The sequence below is a fragment of the Coccomyxa subellipsoidea genome, assembly GCF_000258705.1.
Source record: "Coccomyxa subellipsoidea C-169, whole genome shotgun sequence".
Classification (NCBI taxonomy): Eukaryota; Viridiplantae; Chlorophyta; class Trebouxiophyceae; family Coccomyxaceae; genus Coccomyxa; species Coccomyxa subellipsoidea.
Genome location: NW_005178037.1, coordinates 1,647,144 through 1,665,394, shown reverse-complemented (window position 1 = coordinate 1,665,394; position 18,251 = coordinate 1,647,144). Strand labels below are relative to the sequence as shown.

The window sequence follows — 18,251 nt, the reverse complement described above, 5'->3', positions numbered from 1 at the left end:
GCCAGGACAGAGAGTGGCGTCAAATCTGAAGGAAGGACAATGGTTCTGTGAGCTTTGCTTTGCACTGCGAAACATGATGAGTCAAGGACCCCCAACGATGATAAAAATATAAGGCCTGGTACAAAATGCTCGTGCTGGACATCTCTATACGAGGACACTTTGAAGATGCAGCTTCGATCGGCAGCGTCTGTTTTGGTTGTTCTTTTTAATGTTGTTCCAAGCTTTGAAGCTTTCGGCTTACCTGCAACCCAAGGCCATAGCATCCCGAAGATCATCCATCAGTCTTGGAAGGTGGACAAGCTACCTGCCAAGCTTGTAAGATGGCAGGAAACCATGAGGTGTGGCAGCCATGTCTCCTTGTATCCTTCAGAAGTGAAATCGCATTGTCTGGGGAAGACTCATTCGAAGAAGGTCCAAGCAGTTGCCAGTTTGGAGCCTTGATGCTGGATTGTAAGCCCTTTATGTGGGCTGTGGCAAACCTGCTTAGAATCTAGTGCTCTGGACCGAAAAATTGTGTTGCCCGCAGAGAGATGCACCCGACCTGGGAGTACAAGCTGTGGACAGATGAAGCCAACAGAGAGCTTGTCAGGGAACATTACCCCTGGTTGTTGGAAACGTATGATGCATTCCCAGAAAACATCATGCGTGCAGACACTGCACGAGTGCTCTACATGCATCATTACGGGGGTGAGCTCTTGGTGTCCTCCTGACACTACCCTTGAACAGGCGACGTCGTATGACTCATACCTGAGCCCAAGGTGATTGGCAAGACAGGCTGGTATCTTCTTTGGCAAGTACGTTGCATGTGAGAAAGAACCAGAGCATTGTGTGCACGTTGCAGGTCTTTATGCGGATCTGGACTTTGAGGTATTGAAGCCATTCGACAAGCTGATAACAATGGAGAGCCTCGTCTTGGCGGCAATGACGGACGATTTGAGCTTCAACCATCGCATCCCGAATGCATGGATGGCTTCAGCCCCCAAGCACCCCTTCTGGAACTTCTGCATCCAGCAGATTGTTGCTGCGGCCACACCATGTGCCTGGCAGCCCAAGATGAAGTGCGCACATGCTTGGCCCTTGATCTTCTGTATGTGTGCAGTCCATCTTATTTCAGCAAAGGTGCAGCCGCTGGCAGAAGAAGGATATTTGCAAGCCCAGGAGATTGTGCAACACGTCTAGCAATGTCTGCTGAGCTGAGGAAAGGTTTGCAATACTTGGGTCTGTGTGCTTGTCCAGGTGGTTTGGGGGTGAGGAGAAAAGGAAGTGGGATTGGGTGGAGGAAGTGACGGGGCCACCTATGCTGCTGAAGGCCATGATGTCTTACAATGCCTCCGGACTGGGTCCCCTCAAAGTGCTGGCCCCAGGCATCATCTACCCCATTGACTGGCGCCTGACATCTCAAGACTGGAAGAACTCTGGGAATGTGCCTGCCAAGGGGCACAGGCCGACAAAGAGGCCAGGACAGCACGAAGTGTGTGATCCCAGGCAGTCGGGCTTCAGCGAGCTCGCATGCAAGGCAAAGTTTCCAGATGCATATGCCATCACCTACTGGATGCACTCCTGGTGATCTGGGTGCAGCAACTATTGACCCACTCAAGAACAGCACAGAAGACTTCAAGACACAAAGGGCTGAGACAAGCTCCACTTGTGTGGGGCCTTTCATGATTGCCTTGGGGCATCAATCAGAAATGCCATGAGAATCTCTTGGAACTGCATCGAACTACATTCACGGAAGATATCTTGCAGGTCCTGCATGCATGTGGTACTTGTCCGCAAATTTTTGACAGATATGGACTGAAATTTCTGAATGTAGTGGATGCGTAGGTGCAAGTCGGTCAGTTTTGGTAGATTACTTTTTGTAATTTCAGGCTGTCTAGGGTGATAGAGAGAAGTGAGATTTAAAGAATTTTGCGTAAGCACTGAGTCTTTGCGATGCTGGAAGGATGTGTACAGGCAACATTTGGCTGCAATTGTAACAGAAGAGCAAAGTCCTACAATTTCCCGTGACATGCCAGTGTAGTGCAGGTGCCCAGCTATAGCAAAGAATTGCCTGCAAAATTTAGTGCAATGATAAAAGTACACCGGAATCCATTGTTGTACAGTATTAAGATTCCATCCCAAGGTCTAGTAGCCAGTGATTACCATTAAACACACTTCATTGCTCTCTATCACCTTCTGCTATATTCTGAAAGAAATGCCTGCGGCACCAACGTGAAGAACTGGGGCCTTGCAGCTGCGCAACTTGCCATAATTTCCAGTGCCAGACATGCATGCATATGCTTCACCTGATCGAATATCACGCTGTCATGTATAATCTACCATGGGACAGAGTCAACCTTGAGCTATTTGGCACGAGCTCGTAATCAATCGCACGATTGCAAGTTAGCTTCAAAGAATTCTGATGCCTGGCTGCTGTCAGCAATTTTCTCTTGTATGGAAATGACCTTGGCATCTTGTATAAAACTGTTGTGAATCTCCAGCATGTCTCTTATGTGCATCTGCATGTACATTGGTCTTTAGACCAGCTGCACTTCAGACGCAGAGCAGGCAAGCAAGTCTGCAAAGACGGCGGAAGGCATGGTTTGGATGAGCATGGATATATTCCTGATAGTACTACATGACATGTCTCATACCTGCAGGGCATTGGCCTGGCCATTGAAGTCATCCTGCGATGCCTTTTCCACAGCCTTCATATCCCTGGCATACACCTCTGTTCTCTCCTCCTGTTTCCAAACACTCAAGTCAACATAATCATCGGTAATTTGCATGAAAGCATGCGCATTCACGATGCAGTCCGCACCTTCAATTTTGATGCGTTTTCCCTCTCTTGGACAAGGTCAGCCACAATTTCACGTAGCTGAGAATTCTCCAAAGACAGAGCATCTAGTTCTTGCTTGCAAATGTACAAGTTCTTTGTGCAGGTGCAAGCCTCCTCTTTGAGTCTACCACAATCCTGCGTGCATAGAGCACGTCATTTTTCCCTTTCTTGTGCTGCATGAGGCGCTGTGCTTGGACCATCCAAAATTGTAGCAGCAGAAAATTCCAGCACCTCTCGCAAGATCTTGATCTCGTTCTGTAGATCTCCAAGTATGCTGTTACTTTTCAAATCAGCTGCAGGCGAGATCTCTTGAGCTGACTGGAAGTCATCCAGTGTTGGCTTCGCGGTCATTTCCACATTACTCTCTGCTCTAAGGACAAGCTGCAGCTCTCCACTGTTGAACTGCTGCTGCTGAACCTGCATGCATAGTTTCCCATTTTTCCACGTTGTAAGACATTGACCTCATGTCCCTTCCACCTCCTACAAGAGCCTCAATGTTCATGAGTCTGCCTGTAAGACGAGAAATGCATCAGAAAGGCATTTCGACGTGTCAGCTGAGAATGCAAGTTTCATGTTGCAAGAATTCCACCTTTGGGATTTCAATTGGGGTGTCAACAGGTAACACTCCTGCAACCGTCTGTGCGCCATCCATAATGTCCAAAGACTTCCACAATGCCTGGAAAACACACAAACTTCTACACACATGTCCTTAGATATATACTATATGTTGTGCAGACAAGTTTGCTTTGTTATACCAGGTGCCTTACTCGTGCAACGCTCTGCAGCGGGCAGTCTGAAAGCTGATCCTGCATGCTGTGCTGGCAGCCATTGGCCAGCTCCTCGTCTCTGAGGTGCAACGCCCGCTTCAAAATTTTCACCTCCTGTCTGCGCACCTCAGCCAGCTGATGCTCAGCATCTGCCCGTTCCTCTGCAATGCTCAGCTCCTCCATCAAGGCTCTGACCTGCACTCACACTTAATTCAGTTGGTCTTTTCAGAAATGATCAGAGAAATCTTGTGTTTACGTTGGAAAGTGCTGCAATTCCGTGTGCCCCATGATCTGAGTCTCAAACGCACGGCACCTTTGCTCTGTGCTCCTCATTGCTGGCTTTGATGCCCGACATACCCCTCATGGCTTCCAGAGACCCCTCCAAATTTTTAATCCTCGCCCCGTCTGCCTCTGCAGATATCTGCACAGCAGTGAGGCAGGCCTGTCAACCCACTCATTGTTTGTTTCGTAGATGCAGGACAGGTGTTGCTGGCATGACAGTGCCTCCAGACCGGGCTGCAGACCTGAATGAGGGTGCGCTCATTGCTCAGGCGCTCAATGGTTTTCCTTGCCAGCTCAAGTTGGCGTTCTTTTGCCACCAGAGAAGAACGAAGCGCTCTGGTTTTCTGCTGGGACTCAACCAAATTGGTGTGCATGGCGCTCTGTAGTGCTGCCAGTCTCTGAGAAACACATAAACAGCTCTCTCACAGTCAGACCTTGGTGATGAATCTTCTGTGATTTCCGCTTACATGAGTGATTTGCGGCAATAAATTTAAAACATTGGTACGCATACCTGATAGTTCCTTCTCACCGTCAGGTTTTCCATTGCTACTAAAGGGCTGATATAATCGCAGTTATGGCCTTGATCAATGGGTCATTCACCTTCCAAATAATACTGAAAATGTCACTTATTCAGAATGGGTTCGATTCAATTGAATTGGGACGTCTTTTCCCTTGTTATATGTGGTGAGAGATCTGACTGTGTGATGACATGTCGATGTGCGACTCTACTTCTCGAAAATTAACCTTGTACCGATATGGTCCATATCCTCTTGATCATCTTGTTCAACTATGTTGCTGTAATTGGGATTTCCTCAAGGAAATTTTGATGTTGGAATGGAATGCCAAAAAAAGATGGATATTGCCTGATTAGGGGGCTTGCATGGGGCTAGCATACTGCGACAGCACCGACATTCGTTGAGGTGCATCCCAATTTCATGGGCTGCTGAAGCCTCAGGATACATAGGCGCATTGTTTGACCGCAGGAAGGCGCCGATCAGAAAGATCTGTTGTCCTTCAGAAGATTGCCTTCTCATCGTTTCAAACAAATTGTGTTCTGCTTCATTATCATTGATGTCCTGCTGGTATTTGATGGCATAGTACACAAATTAACTGGCAATTTGACTCAGACACTAGACATCTGGCCTCAACGTCAGAATGTCAAGACGATTGTGACGTACTAGGCGACAGAGACTTCTAAATAAACAGTCAGCTGATGCATGGACCTCTGTTAATCGCCACTCTTCTTTGGCTGAGCATCTACGCAGCTTCACTCCTCATAAAGCGCGGCATTGGTGTAAGAGGCCTCTCAATTGGGTGGTGCAGCATAACTTTTTGCACAGCCCATTTCAATCGGTGAGCTCTCTCACAAATTTGCGTGGAAACTTGCTGCAGTAGTGTTGATTCATTGATGATCTGTGTGATAATCGAAAAGTCACCTGCACGCCCCCAATATGGCCATCCTTGGCTGTCCAAGGTTGCGGGTCGCTATGACTAACTATGCCCTCGCAGGATCTTCTACAACATTGGAAGGAAGCACAACAGATTGTTGCGGCAATGGTTTGGTATGGGCACGATTGCAGCGGGCATGCTGGGCATATCCGTGACCTTCATCTTCATGCAGGAGCTCTGGCAGGTCATGAGGTGGCTGAAAGAGGTGTGCCTGCTGTTGCTCTCACTCATGTCCTGAAGGTCATGCAAGCCAATTGTCTCAAAATCAATATATCACGAAGTGTACGCTTTGCCAAGCATCCATAACTCTCTTGGATGACCTGCAGGTTGCCACGGATGCCAGCCCAGACCCACAGCTTCCAGCTCAGGCTTGGTCACTGGGCGTTGCCCTGCCAGGTCTCACAGTCCCTTGGGGTCATGCTGTGTATCTGTGGATCGCCACAGCCCTGTCCCTTGGTGTGCATGAGGTGCGTTGTGAATGGGAGAAAGTACAATCAAGGCTGGCCATGCACTCTGTTGATGCGTGACACACGGCAAACTGTATGTCTGCACAATCCATGGTGCACACACCAGATGAGAAGGTCTGATGTGATGGCATGCAGGCGGGTCACGCCTTGGCAGCTGCAGCAGAAGGTGTAGGCATCCATCACATGGCTGTGTTCTTGGTCCTGCTGCTGCCAGGGGCATATGTTGCGCTGGACACAGACACACTGACCATCCTAAACCCCTTGAGGAGTCTGAGGGTGAATTCCTCAAGCTTGTTGCCAGAATTTAGCTTCGGCCCTGTAGCATCCTTATTGTCATCGAGGGCCAGTAGTGCCCTGCCAGAGAGCTTGTCTGACTTGTATTTGTCTATTGCCACAGGTGATCTGTGCTGGAGTGTGGCACAATGCAGTGCTCTGCTGCATGTGCTGGGTGGTGGCTCTGAGCCTGCCATGGATCCTGTCACCGGGCTATTCTATTGGCAATGGCGCTGTTGTCAGGTGGGCTTGCTTCTTTGCCGCTAAAGCATTCAACAATGGTGTATCTCATATAAAAATCCAGAGAAGACATTTTTCAATTGATTGCAGGCAGCTGAGCGAGGCAAGCCCTGTGGGTGCGTACCTGTCTCCAGGAGATATGATTCTGAGCGTCAACCAGTGCCCTGTCAAGGGCTCCCGTGACTGGCTTGCCTGCCTCACAAACATGCCAGCCCTTACGTCATCCAGAAGCCATGCAGCCAATGCCGAGTCCCTCCTGTCCGCTAAGACTTTCATAGACCAAGGAGGAAGGCCGGCACCCTACACTGGTGCTCTCTCTAACATCCGGCCACTATATTATCCGCAGGCTGTCAATGTTCTGTACTTGGAGCTCTGCCCACGTGCCGCTACCCTGTCTGCCTGTCTCATTGCTGTTCGGCCAGTACATTCAGCAAAACGCCATGGCTGTCCAGGCGTAGGCTACTGCATACCTGAAGAGGAGCAGAGGGGCGCACCGGTGTGCTCAGACAGCACTGAGTCGGGCTTGTGCGCTGAAAATGAGCTCTGCTTTGTCGAGCGTGCCCGCTCCGACCACCCACGACAGTTGCGGGGTGTGTCATCAGCTCAATTCCTTGCCTCGTAGTAATTTGTGGCAGCCGGCAGAATAAATCAGATATGCTGCAAACATTATTTTATTCAGCAGGTTTTTTTAAAGTTGGACATCTGAGGTGTCTGCCATGACAACAGGAGACGGAGAGGGGCGGCCGAAGCAGGACACACAACAGGACAAGCAAGACACTAGCATGCACACGGTCCGCCAGGGGCCGGCTGCAGTTGAGCAGGCTGCACAGCGGCAGGACGGGTTGGAAGGGGGAGGTTTTGAGGGCCAGGAGCAACCCCTGCCTGAAGATGCAGTCGTGGGAGTGTGCCTGCCAGCCAGGACGGCTGCAGGGCACCGGGCATGCACCAGCACACAAGGAACGCCTCAGAAGGGCAGTGGCTGTGCAAGGAACGCCGCCTGCATGGTGCCAGTGCTGCTCCCAGGCGACCACATGTTCAAGGTGATATTTCTGCAGGGAAACCTCCCGCTGTTTGGGCCACCATACAGACACCTCTATTGTGTACCGTGCGTATGCTTTGCATGACAGGGAAAGGGAATAGATCAGGCAGTTCAAAAGTTGTAATTCTGGGAAATCGGCTGCTTGAGACAATATCACAGACCTGGTTGAAATGTGGGCATGCGCTGCATGACAGGGAAAGAAAATGGATCAGGCTGCAGAAGGAAAATAACGGCGAGGTGATGCATGCAGGTGTGCTACAGCAGGGATCGCAAAGGGAAGGAAGCAGCAGCAGGGAAGGTGGAGCAGAGGGGAAAGCAGGGGAGTGGAGATCCAGCCCATATGCACCGTGATATGGTCATACAGGAGTCAAACTGTCCGCATATGCTGATCTTTGTGGGGAGCCCTGGAGCCCTGCTGCGAGCAGCGGAGGTGACCTTCCTTTAATGGCCTCTTGTTTGCTAAAATGCCTATCTTTTGGCACGTGTCCTATTTTGCTGGCGCTGCCAGTGTGCCTCATTCACCCCTGTTAGAAGAAGAGATGCCAGCGAAGCTCAACCAGACTGCTGTCCATTGTCTACTTGATTCACGTTTATTGCTGATTGCAAGCAATTACTAGATCAGAATGCACTTGAAAAGCAGAGCAAATTGAACTAATGTGCTGGGCAATAGATGACGGACTTCTCTCCAAAAGCGGGCTGGATATTGACGGGCCTGCCACATGTCATAGAGCAAATGCTGGCATACCTGTTCAACGTGTCGGCCGCCCTTGCGCTCATCAACATGGCACCAGTCTTCTATTTTGACGGCCAGGCCGCGCTTGAGGCCGTGCTCGGTCTGCAAGGTGCGCAACTCGACCAACAACCTGACATGCTTGGTTCAGTTGTTTCTTCATGATTTTGAATCAGACAACGGTCAGCTGTGGAGTCCTGGTGGTGTGCTGTGCAAAACAGGGCTTAGGGCCGGGATGTCTGTAAGCAGCGCTGATTCTGTGTCTTCACAGGTGGCGTGTCACTGGTGCCCGCTCAAAGGTCAGGAGGGCATCGGTGGAGGCTGCTGCTGTATAGATGGGCACTTCGATTAGGGACGGCTGCGTTTGCCGCTATTCTGGTGATGCATGCAGTGCAGCTGGCGGGCTTTGAAGCCAGCTTGCGCAAGAAATTTGCATACGCGCGCCGCGCCATCAACTTTGCCATCACATGATCATGTCTTGTGGGACATGATGTATGAGATAGCGAGCCGTTTGTGTACAATGATGTATACTTATTGAGCACCCACAGGGCCTTGGCAGATTTCTGCCCTAAATTTGTTCCAGTGAACTTGTAGTCGTGAGAGGCCACATGTACTTATTTGAAAAGTTGGGCAACGGCGCAGGCGCATAGATTTTAAAAACAATACATACTGTAATATTTTCGTAAAATTTGAAGAAGTGTACACATACATTTGCAAAATACTGCAAAGAAGTTTATTGAACCAGCCTTTTACATATTGCCTTCTGTCTATAAGCACAGATCACCAAAAGCAGATGACTGCAGCACAAACATAACATCCCATGTTGCAGCCTATCACAGAAGAGTCCCCCAGCATGATAAGAGATCGTCTCTTGCTGCATGGCAAGGACATGAACACAAAGTCCTTGTGAGGTCTCAACACGTCGACAGTGCAGCAGTATAGAGCTGCAGAACCACTGCTTAAAGGGCTTAGATGCCTAATAATACATAAGATCTACATAATGCGCATAAGTCCCCACGCATATGAGAGCTCAACACATTGCTCAGGGCCAGCCAGCTAGAATCGTGCAATATCTGGTGCACTTTTGACATGCACACAGAAAAACATCCACATCTGAAGTAACAGAACCCCTAACATGAGGCCTCAAACTGCTAAGCACAGCATAGCAGTCAGACTTGTGCACAAAGCCCCTGAAATCCCACTGTATTTTGCCTAATGTGGCAAAGCAACAAAAAAGGTGCAGTGCAAAAGCCTCCCTTGACCACAAGATTGCCTGCCGTGCATCAACAGTCCCAGTGCATGCACCGGATTTGCAAACTCCTAGAAATTCAACTGTCGTCCAAAAGCGGGTACAACAATGAAGCACTCATTGAGGGATGTCTCCAAGGGATCACATTGACTCATACGACTCATCAGATATCTGAAGCTGCTGAAGCTGGTAGGCCTCAAAGCAACCTTCCAGCAAGCCAAGAGTGCATAAGGAAAAAAACTCACGCAGGGATAAGTTATGCCACAGAAGTTGCTCATTCTGACAGGGGTGGTGCGAGCCTCTCTCTGCATGTCTCCCGCCACACACATAACACGCTGTAATCTGCTGCGGGCAACGAAAGTGCATCAACGAGCTGAGATGTGCTGCCCAAAGGTCTTGCCATCGTGGGGACTGGGGCTTGGAGGTGGTGAGGGCGATGTCTGGACCACGATTGCCATGAGCACCGTCAGCTTGACTCTGAAGGGCATGCCCACCTGTCACACACACATGCCCTGCCGTCAGCAGCTGCACAGTGGCTGCCGCGCTGTCAAACGCACCAGAGGATGCTTCAGGTTGCCGCCCTCACCAGGAAATTCTTGCAGTATTGCAGCTGAGCCCAGACTCACAAAGGCATTCATCATGCTAGGATGTGCACACAGGAATGGGAACACCATGGGTGGGCGCTGATGAGCTCCCGAAGTCTAAAATCCTTTGGTGGCGCCGAAAAACTGAGTGCAATGACTCAGTAACGAGGGGTCAACTCAGAGTGAGCATACCCGCCAGACGGAGACGTCGCTGAAGCGCTTGAGCTCGTCGTGCAGGTTGCGGTCGCCGCGCATGTGCCGCAGCCACTCCCTGAACTGCCGGATCGTGCACGGGCCCTGCGTCTTGCCCTGCGCAGCCCGCCGCACCGGAATTTTTAGTTAAGAGAGAATGCAACACATGAGAGGCAACTCGCACGCCATAGGAGGAATAAGGGTTGCCTTGCTGTTCACCCAGGATGCATAGGAATTTCATAAATCTGGCCAACCAGGAGCACTGGTGATCACAGACACATTGCAATGCAAATTCACAGCAGGATGGCACTGCTAGAAATGACAAAGGAATGACAGGAAAAAAGGCTACGAATGAGAGTGTTTGTCAGGGAAGCTGCAGGTGCATGCACGGGGCTGACCTGCGGGTCGATGTAGTACCAGCAGGCGTCGCTGTGGTCCACACTGTACACCATGGCCCTCAGCTCCGCCTCTGCTGGACTCACTGCAGGTCGGTACTGCTGCGACCCCGCTGCCGGCGCTAAAGCCTCTGTGCACACCACCAGCCCACCCTGTCAGATTCCAGGTGTTCTAAAAAACACCTTGCAATACCTGATACTGTAGCCCTGCTCGCCTCATGTGTCTCTACTCTCCCTTGATTCCTTGCTATACGAGACAACAAATCGCATGCCAATGCTAATGTTCGATGAAGAAACCAATTTTTTCATCAATTTGGGAGGGAGGAGGAAGGGAGGGCCCGCGCAGACCTGGCATCGGCTTGGCAATGGCGGTGCCGTCAGACATGGAGGACCATTCGCTGGGCCTGGGCTTGCTGGTGGTCTCGGGGCCGTTCTGCCAGCCGCTGTCGCCCACCTGAGGCCCTCTGCTGGACCGCGAAGTGGCCGGCACAGCTGCCTCCTCAGCACCCTGCCTAGACGCCCCCACCTCCTTGCTGGCCGACATCTCCGGCCCAGCCGAGCTGGTGGGCACCACAGGACTCTGCCTGGCCACCTGTGCACACTTGAATCCGTCAGGACTGGGGCACTAGAGCAGTGCAAGCTAGAAAGCAATGGAAGCCACAAGATTGAGAAACGTAAGAGCAATGGTAATTGTTTCAGCAGAGGAGCAAAAGCTGGCAAGCAGGGCGCACCAAGGGCACATCACGGGCGGGGGCATCCGGCGCGACAGAGTCCCAGCCGCTGCGGGCGCCCCAGACCTTGCCCTGCGCAGACGGCCGCGGCTCCAGCGGCAGCGCGCGCTCCCAAGGGCCTCCCTGGTGCGGCGGCGGAGGCCCGTACAGGGGCGAGCCCGTCGTCGGGTTGCGCCCGTAGATCTGGCCCGGCGGGGGCGAGCGGCTGCCGCCGGGGGGCGGCCCCCCGTAGCCGTACGGGCGCTCGTACCCGTACGGCGGCGGGGAACGCCCCGGGCCGGGCCACCGCCTCGGCGGTGAGTAACCACCCCGCGGCGGCCCGTAGCCGTGCGGCTCATACGGGGGGCCGCCGCCCCCGTAGCCCCACGGGCCGGCCGGGGGCGCCGCGCCGCGGCTGAATGGCGGGCTGCGGTGCATTCCCCCGGCAGTGTATCGCGACCTCGGGGGCATCGCGCCGGGGCTGATGCCCCGGGAGAAGCGCGGCCGCGGGCTGGGGGACGACGAGCGCGAGGAGCTCCGGCTGCCGTGCGCGCGGCGTTTGCGCGGCGGCGAGAGCTTGCCGGGAGAGCGATGCTTGCTGCCGCGTCGGCGGCGGCTGCGACTGCGGCTGCGCGTGCTCCGCCTGCTCCGCTTCTTGTCCTTCTCCTTGTCTTTGTCCTTGCTGGCCTTGCTTCTGCTCCTGTCGCCTTTGCTGTCTTTTCTGCTGTCCTTCGCGCCCCTGCTCTTTGAGCGCTCCCCCTTGTCCTTTCCTTTCTCCTCTTCCCTGCCCTTGAGCTCTTTGTTCGATTCTATGCTGCCCTGTTTGCTCCCTCCCTTCCCCTTGCCAGGTTTCTCTGCTGCATCAACGCCATTGCTGCCGTTTTGCTTCTCCAATCCTGCTTCAGGCCTGGCCTCAGCTTCTTCAAGGGCCGGGCTACTGCAAGGGGCTGTCTGCGCATCCGCTGGCGATATCTTCACGCCACTCTCACTTCCTGACACGAGCTTGTCACTCTGCATCTCCTCGCTCCTATCCTGCGCCGCCTGAGTTCTGGCCACTTCCGGCTCGTGTCTCTCCAACCCATTTTCCTGGGGTGAGACTGCAGCATGGCCACTCCCATTGCAGCCATTCAGCCCTGTCTGGTCGGGGGGTAGGTGCTCTGTTGCCACTCCATTGGCCTCCTGCTCGGAAACCTCCGCAGCGCTCATATGCCTCTCCTCATTGGCGCAAGGTTGGTGCTCAAGCATGTCGCCTGCATTGGCAATATTTGACTGCAGTAAAAACGTATGCACAGAGAAACACACTATCTCCAACATCCAGGAGGCAGGGCTTTAGGACTTGCAGATGCATCAGACACACCCACTCCACCATCAATCGCCAAGCAGGAGATCAGTAAAACGGCATTCTTACTCCAGGAAACTCTACAATTCATGAGGTCCACCAAAGTGCGGGTTCCCAGTCTTAGTCAGGAGCTGAGATATCTGCACAGCAAACTCTCCAGAAGACACCAGAAGCAGTCCACCAAGATCTCGCCTTTGCTGCATGTTGAAGACCCATGTGAACACAGGACTGCGTCATCCTAAAGAAGAATCAGGCCTGTACTACAGCGCCAGGAATTCCCTTGATCTAGACCGAAAATGCTTGCCGAGCCTCGTGCCATTGCTTAAGATTCATTCAACACCTTCTGAACGGCCATGTGCCGTTATATACTTAGTATTTCGATGGTCGGCAGCCAAGCTCGTTGCGTTAACGAGTATGAAGCTAATAGAATGTGGCGGAGCTGCTGCTGAGCACGCTTACACATGGAAATGAATCCGTATCCAATGAAGGAGCAGCAATATCTCAAGAACAATAAAACATACCTTTCGATATGTCCCAAAATTTGGGCTGTAATGAAAGCTTGGGGCACTGTGGCAGGCTGCCCTCGTAGCCACGATCTATGACAGTGAGGGACGCGCAGGAACCGCAGCAATCAGTCCACGTGCGTAGCTTCCCCCAACTCTCCCAAATGTATCACCCCACTTCTCCCAACCGTCCAAGCAACAGCCTGCACACTGCAACAGAGCTTTTAGATCGCCAAGAATGGAAAGGGGATCCCCCGCTCGGACTCCGCCATGCTGCCGCCACCCTTGGTAAAGTTGACTTCGTCTGGGCGGAACGACGATGACAACCACATTATTTCTTCCCAGTCTGGCAGTGATGTGCTGAGATATCATGCGACAGACCTGGCAACGCTTATCATGATCGCCTTCCCTTTAGGATAGGTGTGCAGATAGAAAGTCAAACTAGACGTTTCATCAATTTACTTGCCTGATCACTTGACCTAGATCGCCAGAAGGGTATGATTCATATCGACACATCAGTTCATTTGCAAAAGGTATTGCTTGTGGCCAAATTTTAATTTAGTATCAGTGCATCGATCTTTGATGCGTTAGAAATGCTTCAGTGCTCCCCGCTGGTAAAATAAGCTGGTGCAATCATTTCGACGTGATACGTGCAGGATCTGGCGACCTTCTGAGGCCAGTGCTGGCCCGGCATGGCAGGAGCGGAGAAGAGGGACGACGAAGACAACATTCTTGCACACCTCCTGCCGTTGACGAACGGTGCAGCGAGTCCATTTGAATTCGTTGAGGAAGACGAGGAGGAGGTGAACTACAGCGCGACCGACGAAGACGTCCAGTCTGAGGATCTGCCAGGCAGTAGCCGCAGAGCGGCCTCCCTTGCACAGCAAGAAAGGTGGGCATCTCTAACAGATGCACCCTATGATTTTAGCAGACACGCAGCAGCGGGAGGCAGTGGAATGCAGCAAGGTGTGGGTTGACAGCAGAATCAGCTGGCAGGCCAGTAGGGGGCGCAGATCAGTCCCTCCCAAGCACAGGGAAGTCAGGGACAGAGGACAGAAGTCAGGGCCAGCAAGGCGCCAGCGCGTGGCCGCCTGGCACAAAGCGTGCCATCAAAGTGGCAGGCGTCGGGCTACTGCCCAGAAACGGATCGCGCGAGCTGAGTCTTCCCTGGACGTGCTGAAGTCCCCAGCAGCGCAGCGCCACCCACCCTCCTCCGAGGACTCCTCTGCCGGAACATGCAGTCACGCCCGCCCTTGTGCGGCCCTCCCCCGCCCTGCGGCAGCTTGCCGTGATGTGTCTTGTCTGCTGGCGCGCCTCAGAAACAGGTGCCGCCCCGTGTTGTCAGGTCGTCAGCGGGAGCAGACGGCGCGCCCTCTGAGAGGGGCAAGCACAAGCCCATCTCCTGGCAGCGCTGGCAGGGCCCCGACGAGCCTGCCAGGAAGGACGGCGCGACAGGCCGCAGCGGCGGCGGGGAGAGCGTCTCAGAGCGGCGGCGGCAGCAGACCTCATCCGATGGAGCCAAGGGGAGCAGCAGAGAAGGCAGGGAGCCCAGAGCAAGCAGGCGCAGCCCTGCAAGGAGCCGAGGGTGGGAGAGTGCCAGGGAATGGAGGGACAGGGTGTTGAGGGAGGGCGCGGCTGAGATGGGAGCTGCGCCTGAGAGGCCCAGCTCTCGGGAGGGCAGCAGGCACAGGAGCGAGCGGGGCCCAGGCCAGAAATCTGAGGATCGTAAGCAGACAGCCACAGCGCCCATATCCCACTCCAGGGATGCAGATGAGGCCGCCGGCACAAGAAGGGGCCGCAAGAGAGAGCGAAACAATCCCAGGATAGGTCCGCCTGGCCACCACGAGCTGAAGGAGACTAGTGAACAGGCCGAACTGCGCAGGTGCGATGCCTCACACATTAGCTGCCCTGTGCTGATATGATATGACCGAATACTGTTCGTGGCTAGGTGAGCTAGTGCTCCTGAGCTGATTGCATGCAAGAAGTAAAATCAGCTCATTTCTTGCATAAGCTGAACTCATGCAAGTTCAGTACAGTTGATCAACAGAGGCTCCTTGTGCAAGGACTCCAAGGGTCCTGAGCTATGGTTGTAAAGTATGTTCTCATCCCACCATGCCAGTGGACTGCCCTCACCAGTTATTTTAAAGCTGTCTTGAAGGAATTCTCTGTGCTGTCGCCAGGACCAAGCCTGCGGAAGCGGATGCTGGAGTGCATCGGCAGCGCTCCAGGACACCTCTCCCTCCGCCTGCCATGGACCATGTGCACAGGTGTGGTGCATTTCCTCATTTCCTTGCTTTGCCTTTTCACATCGTTGTCGTTTACAGGCTCTGTACCCTCGCCCAGGTTAGAAAGAGCGAGGTGTAAGGGGCCGTGAGCTGCAGGCTTTCACATTTGCATCATGGCGCCAGGCTGACTGAGTCATCGATGGGTGTGCAGCCCAAGGAGGGCCCGCAGGAGCATCAGCCCGCCGCCGCGCCGATACGCAGTCCCGATCGACCATGCGGGGCCCCCCAGGCGTGCTGGGAGCTCGCCACCCTGGGATGGACCTTCTGGGCAGTGGCGGCCGGGCCGGGGGGCCCGGTCTCCCCCGCGCGATTGGCCCCCACCGCCGCACTTCTTTGGGGGCCCGCCCTCCATCCACGATCCGCCGCCCAGCCGCCATTTTGCCGAGCCGCCGCCGCATCCGCGCTACGCACATGATTGGGAGCGCGATCGACGCTCGAGGCCGCTTGACCCTTTTCCGCCGCCGCCGCACCACCTTGCGCGGGACCCTTATGAGAGGAGAGACTCCCCTATCAGGGAGCGCCGCGTCGTCGCGCACGCTCCTGGCTTCCATCCCCGGGAGCCACCCCATGCGAGCGCGCCGGACTCTCCGTCCTTCAGGCGCCGCCGCAGCCCGCCTCGCCGCAGAGAGTCGCCGTCGTCCATCGACCCGCGCTTGCGCGGAACGCCGCGCAGGAGCTCTGTCGAGCTCAGAGAGGCAGAGGCCGAGCGCAGGCGGCGGCACAGCGCCTCGAGCCCAGCCGCCAGGAGAGGATCTGCCGAGAGGAAGGTAGAGGACAGAGTCATGGCGTCCAGGTCGTCTCGGCTGCAGGTCAGCAGCAGGAAGGAGCCGGCCGCGGCGTTGGACCCGGAGAAGCCCTCAGCTGGCCGCGCGGACAGGGCCAAAGACGGCAGCAGCAAGGCGGCACAAGCAGCGCAGAATGGGGACCGCAGAAGCGAGCGGGCCTCTGGCGCGAGCAGATCAGCAAAGAAGGAGGGACATGCCGAGCAGGCGGCTGGCGCCAGCGTGGCGGCGAGCACGCAGGAGAATGGTGCAGAAGCACAAACAGGTAGGAAGAGCCCAGCGCAGCAGTCATCACAGGAACCTCCTGTGGCATCTGAAAAGGATGCTGCAGGAAAGACACTGGCTTGCCAAGAGCAATCGAGCGGCAGCGGCATGACAGGCTCAACTCCAGCAGCAAAGGCTGCAGATGCAGACACCGACAAGGCTATCACAGCAGAACCCGCTGCAGCAGACCCCGAGCCAGCCCCTTCAGCAGCAGAGCTGGACGCTTCTGGCACCGCTCCCAAGGCCTCAACCCCTACTGCCCCGGCCATGGCGCAGGACGAGGCAGCAAAGCAGCCGTCAGAGCAAGAGCCAGGCACAGAACAGCCAGGGGATGCAGGGCAGGCGCTGCCTGTCTCCTCAAAAGGCATGTGGGGTCCGTACTCTGCTACGGTGGGAGGCTCTGCCATTGGCGGCCCCAGCAAAGCAGACGCCGCCCCTCCGACGAGAAAGAAGACCGCAGATGCAGCATCAGCGGCCCCAGATAAGGGCAGCCGCCCCTCCACAGCAGCAGTGGAGTCTGCCAAGGAGCGGTGCAGACAGGGAGGCAAACAAAAGAGTGTGGAAAGGGGAAGGAAGGACAGCGGCCGCCAGACGACACCCAAAGGTGCAAGCACTCTCTTTTTATCTGCGTCCATAGAATGGCATATTGGCTCCCGTTTGGTTGCGGATGTGATGTCAATTGGAGCCTGTGCCAGAGCTGCTTGGGTTGTAGACTGACCTGCTGCCTGCCACATGCAGCCTCCACGGCAACAAACGGGAGGGGGCAGAACAGCAGAGGCGCAAAGCGAGCGCGTGATGAGACGCGTCAAAGCAGGAGGCCTGCCTTATCCAACAAGAGGCGTGTTGAAGTGGTTCCAGTCCCTGACCGCGACAGCGCCAGGCGAGGCAGCCACAGCTCTGCGCACGGCAATGGCAACGGCCATGTTGCTGACAGGTAAGCTGTTTTCTGCTACATGCTTATTGGGTTGCGAACGTTGGCCTTTGATGGGAAGGACGTCCTCAAGTACCTCTTCTGGGACATGCGTCATCTGCGCCTGCCAACGCGACTGTGTCTCCTCTATTTCTCAAGTGGACTATTATTTGTGTGTCCAGAGATGTTGAGCCGAAGGGGGCCGATCTGCCGCCGCCACCGCCGTTGGCTCTTAGCGCGCTTGACCAATCTGCTGGGCTTGGTGTGCCCAACCCATCTGTGCCTGATGAGCACTGCATGGAGTGGCTGTACCTTGATCCCAAGGTATGCCTTCTTCAGCATCTGCCCTTTTTTGAATGTATTGCAGGATTGTTTGGTGTGTGCCAATTCCCTCATGTGCTTAATTTCTGGACACATGACTGAGGATGTGGGGTGACGTGTGTTCTCTGCAGGGTAAGACGCAGGGCCCCTGCAGCATTGCAGACTTCAAAAAGTGGCTGGGGGGCATGCGGGTGCAGCCAAATCTGCGCAAAGATTACGAGGAGTTTTTGAGCTGCTTTGTCTGGCGCAAAGATTTTGACACTTCTCGTACCATCCTCAAAAAGCTTCTGGGCTAGCTGGAGTTTTCCATTGACATTGCTGGCACGCCGGCATGATTGCTTCAATAAGCTTGCAACATTGATGACGCATGAGTTGTGATTAATAAATGGATGCACATAAGAAAGTGCGCTGCAATTGCGTGTGTGCCACAGCTGCTGAGAAGTTGGACTTCTTTGTGTCGCAATGTCAAAATGCATGTGAAGGGCATTGACGGTGTTGCTCCCTGTCATGTAAGCTATGAGTGTGTGCTGGTGGTTCAACTATTTCAATATGTTTTCATCTCTCACCATGTGCACTGTTTATGTGCAGTAGAGTATTCCAGCAAGCACTGTTCCCTTGATAATATGCTGCATGAGTCATGGCCATGAGCTTC

General features: G+C 54.2%; 5 protein-coding genes across 5 annotated transcripts; 3 read left to right on the top strand and 2 right to left on the bottom strand.

Annotated features, from left to right (window-relative positions):
• Positions 1 to 56: 56 nt before the first annotated feature.
• On the top strand, positions 57 to 1,913 carry COCSUDRAFT_65781 (hypothetical protein). Its single transcript, XM_005648658.1, has 4 exons — positions 57 to 338; positions 527 to 687; positions 842 to 1,058; positions 1,237 to 1,913. Exons 1-4 carry the CDS (start codon positions 166 to 168, stop codon positions 1,565 to 1,567), a joined length of 882 nt encoding a protein of 293 aa, XP_005648715.1. The 5' UTR covers positions 57 to 165; the 3' UTR covers positions 1,568 to 1,913.
• Positions 1,914 to 2,516: 603 nt separating this feature from the next.
• Positions 2,517 to 4,411, bottom strand: COCSUDRAFT_62683 (hypothetical protein; the record flags this gene model as incomplete). The annotated part of the gene is made up of 6 exons (XM_005648657.1): positions 2,517 to 2,525; positions 2,634 to 2,723; positions 3,050 to 3,235; positions 3,586 to 3,780; positions 3,899 to 4,006; positions 4,379 to 4,411. The coding sequence occupies 6 exons, from the start codon at positions 4,409 to 4,411 to the stop codon at positions 2,517 to 2,519; spliced, it is 621 nt and encodes a 206-aa protein (XP_005648714.1).
• Positions 4,412 to 5,080: 669 nt separating this feature from the next.
• On the top strand, positions 5,081 to 8,536 carry COCSUDRAFT_41457 (hypothetical protein; the record flags this gene model as incomplete). The annotated part of the gene is made up of 10 exons (XM_005648656.1): positions 5,081 to 5,220; positions 5,377 to 5,521; positions 5,643 to 5,783; positions 5,919 to 6,059; positions 6,181 to 6,299; positions 6,387 to 6,475; positions 7,023 to 7,336; positions 7,586 to 7,633; positions 8,006 to 8,177; positions 8,337 to 8,536. 10 exons carry the CDS (start codon positions 5,081 to 5,083, stop codon positions 8,534 to 8,536), a joined length of 1,509 nt encoding a protein of 502 aa, XP_005648713.1.
• A 2,680-nt stretch (positions 8,537 to 11,216) lies between these two features.
• On the bottom strand, positions 11,217 to 13,182 carry COCSUDRAFT_47172 (hypothetical protein; the record flags this gene model as incomplete). Its single annotated transcript, XM_005648655.1, has 2 exons — positions 13,056 to 13,182; positions 11,217 to 12,445 (listed from the first exon to the last, which is right to left on the bottom strand). A coding segment is annotated over exon 2 (1,224 nt), but the record flags the coding sequence as incomplete, so codon positions are not given.
• Positions 13,183 to 17,106: 3,924 nt separating this feature from the next.
• Positions 17,107 to 18,125, top strand: COCSUDRAFT_32994 (hypothetical protein). Its single transcript, XM_005648654.1, has 3 exons — positions 17,107 to 17,302; positions 17,461 to 17,602; positions 17,731 to 18,125. Exons 2-3 carry the CDS (start codon positions 17,576 to 17,578, stop codon positions 17,893 to 17,895), a joined length of 192 nt encoding a protein of 63 aa, XP_005648711.1. The 5' UTR covers positions 17,107 to 17,302; positions 17,461 to 17,575; the 3' UTR covers positions 17,896 to 18,125.
• The last annotated feature ends 126 nt before the right edge of the window (positions 18,126 to 18,251 follow it).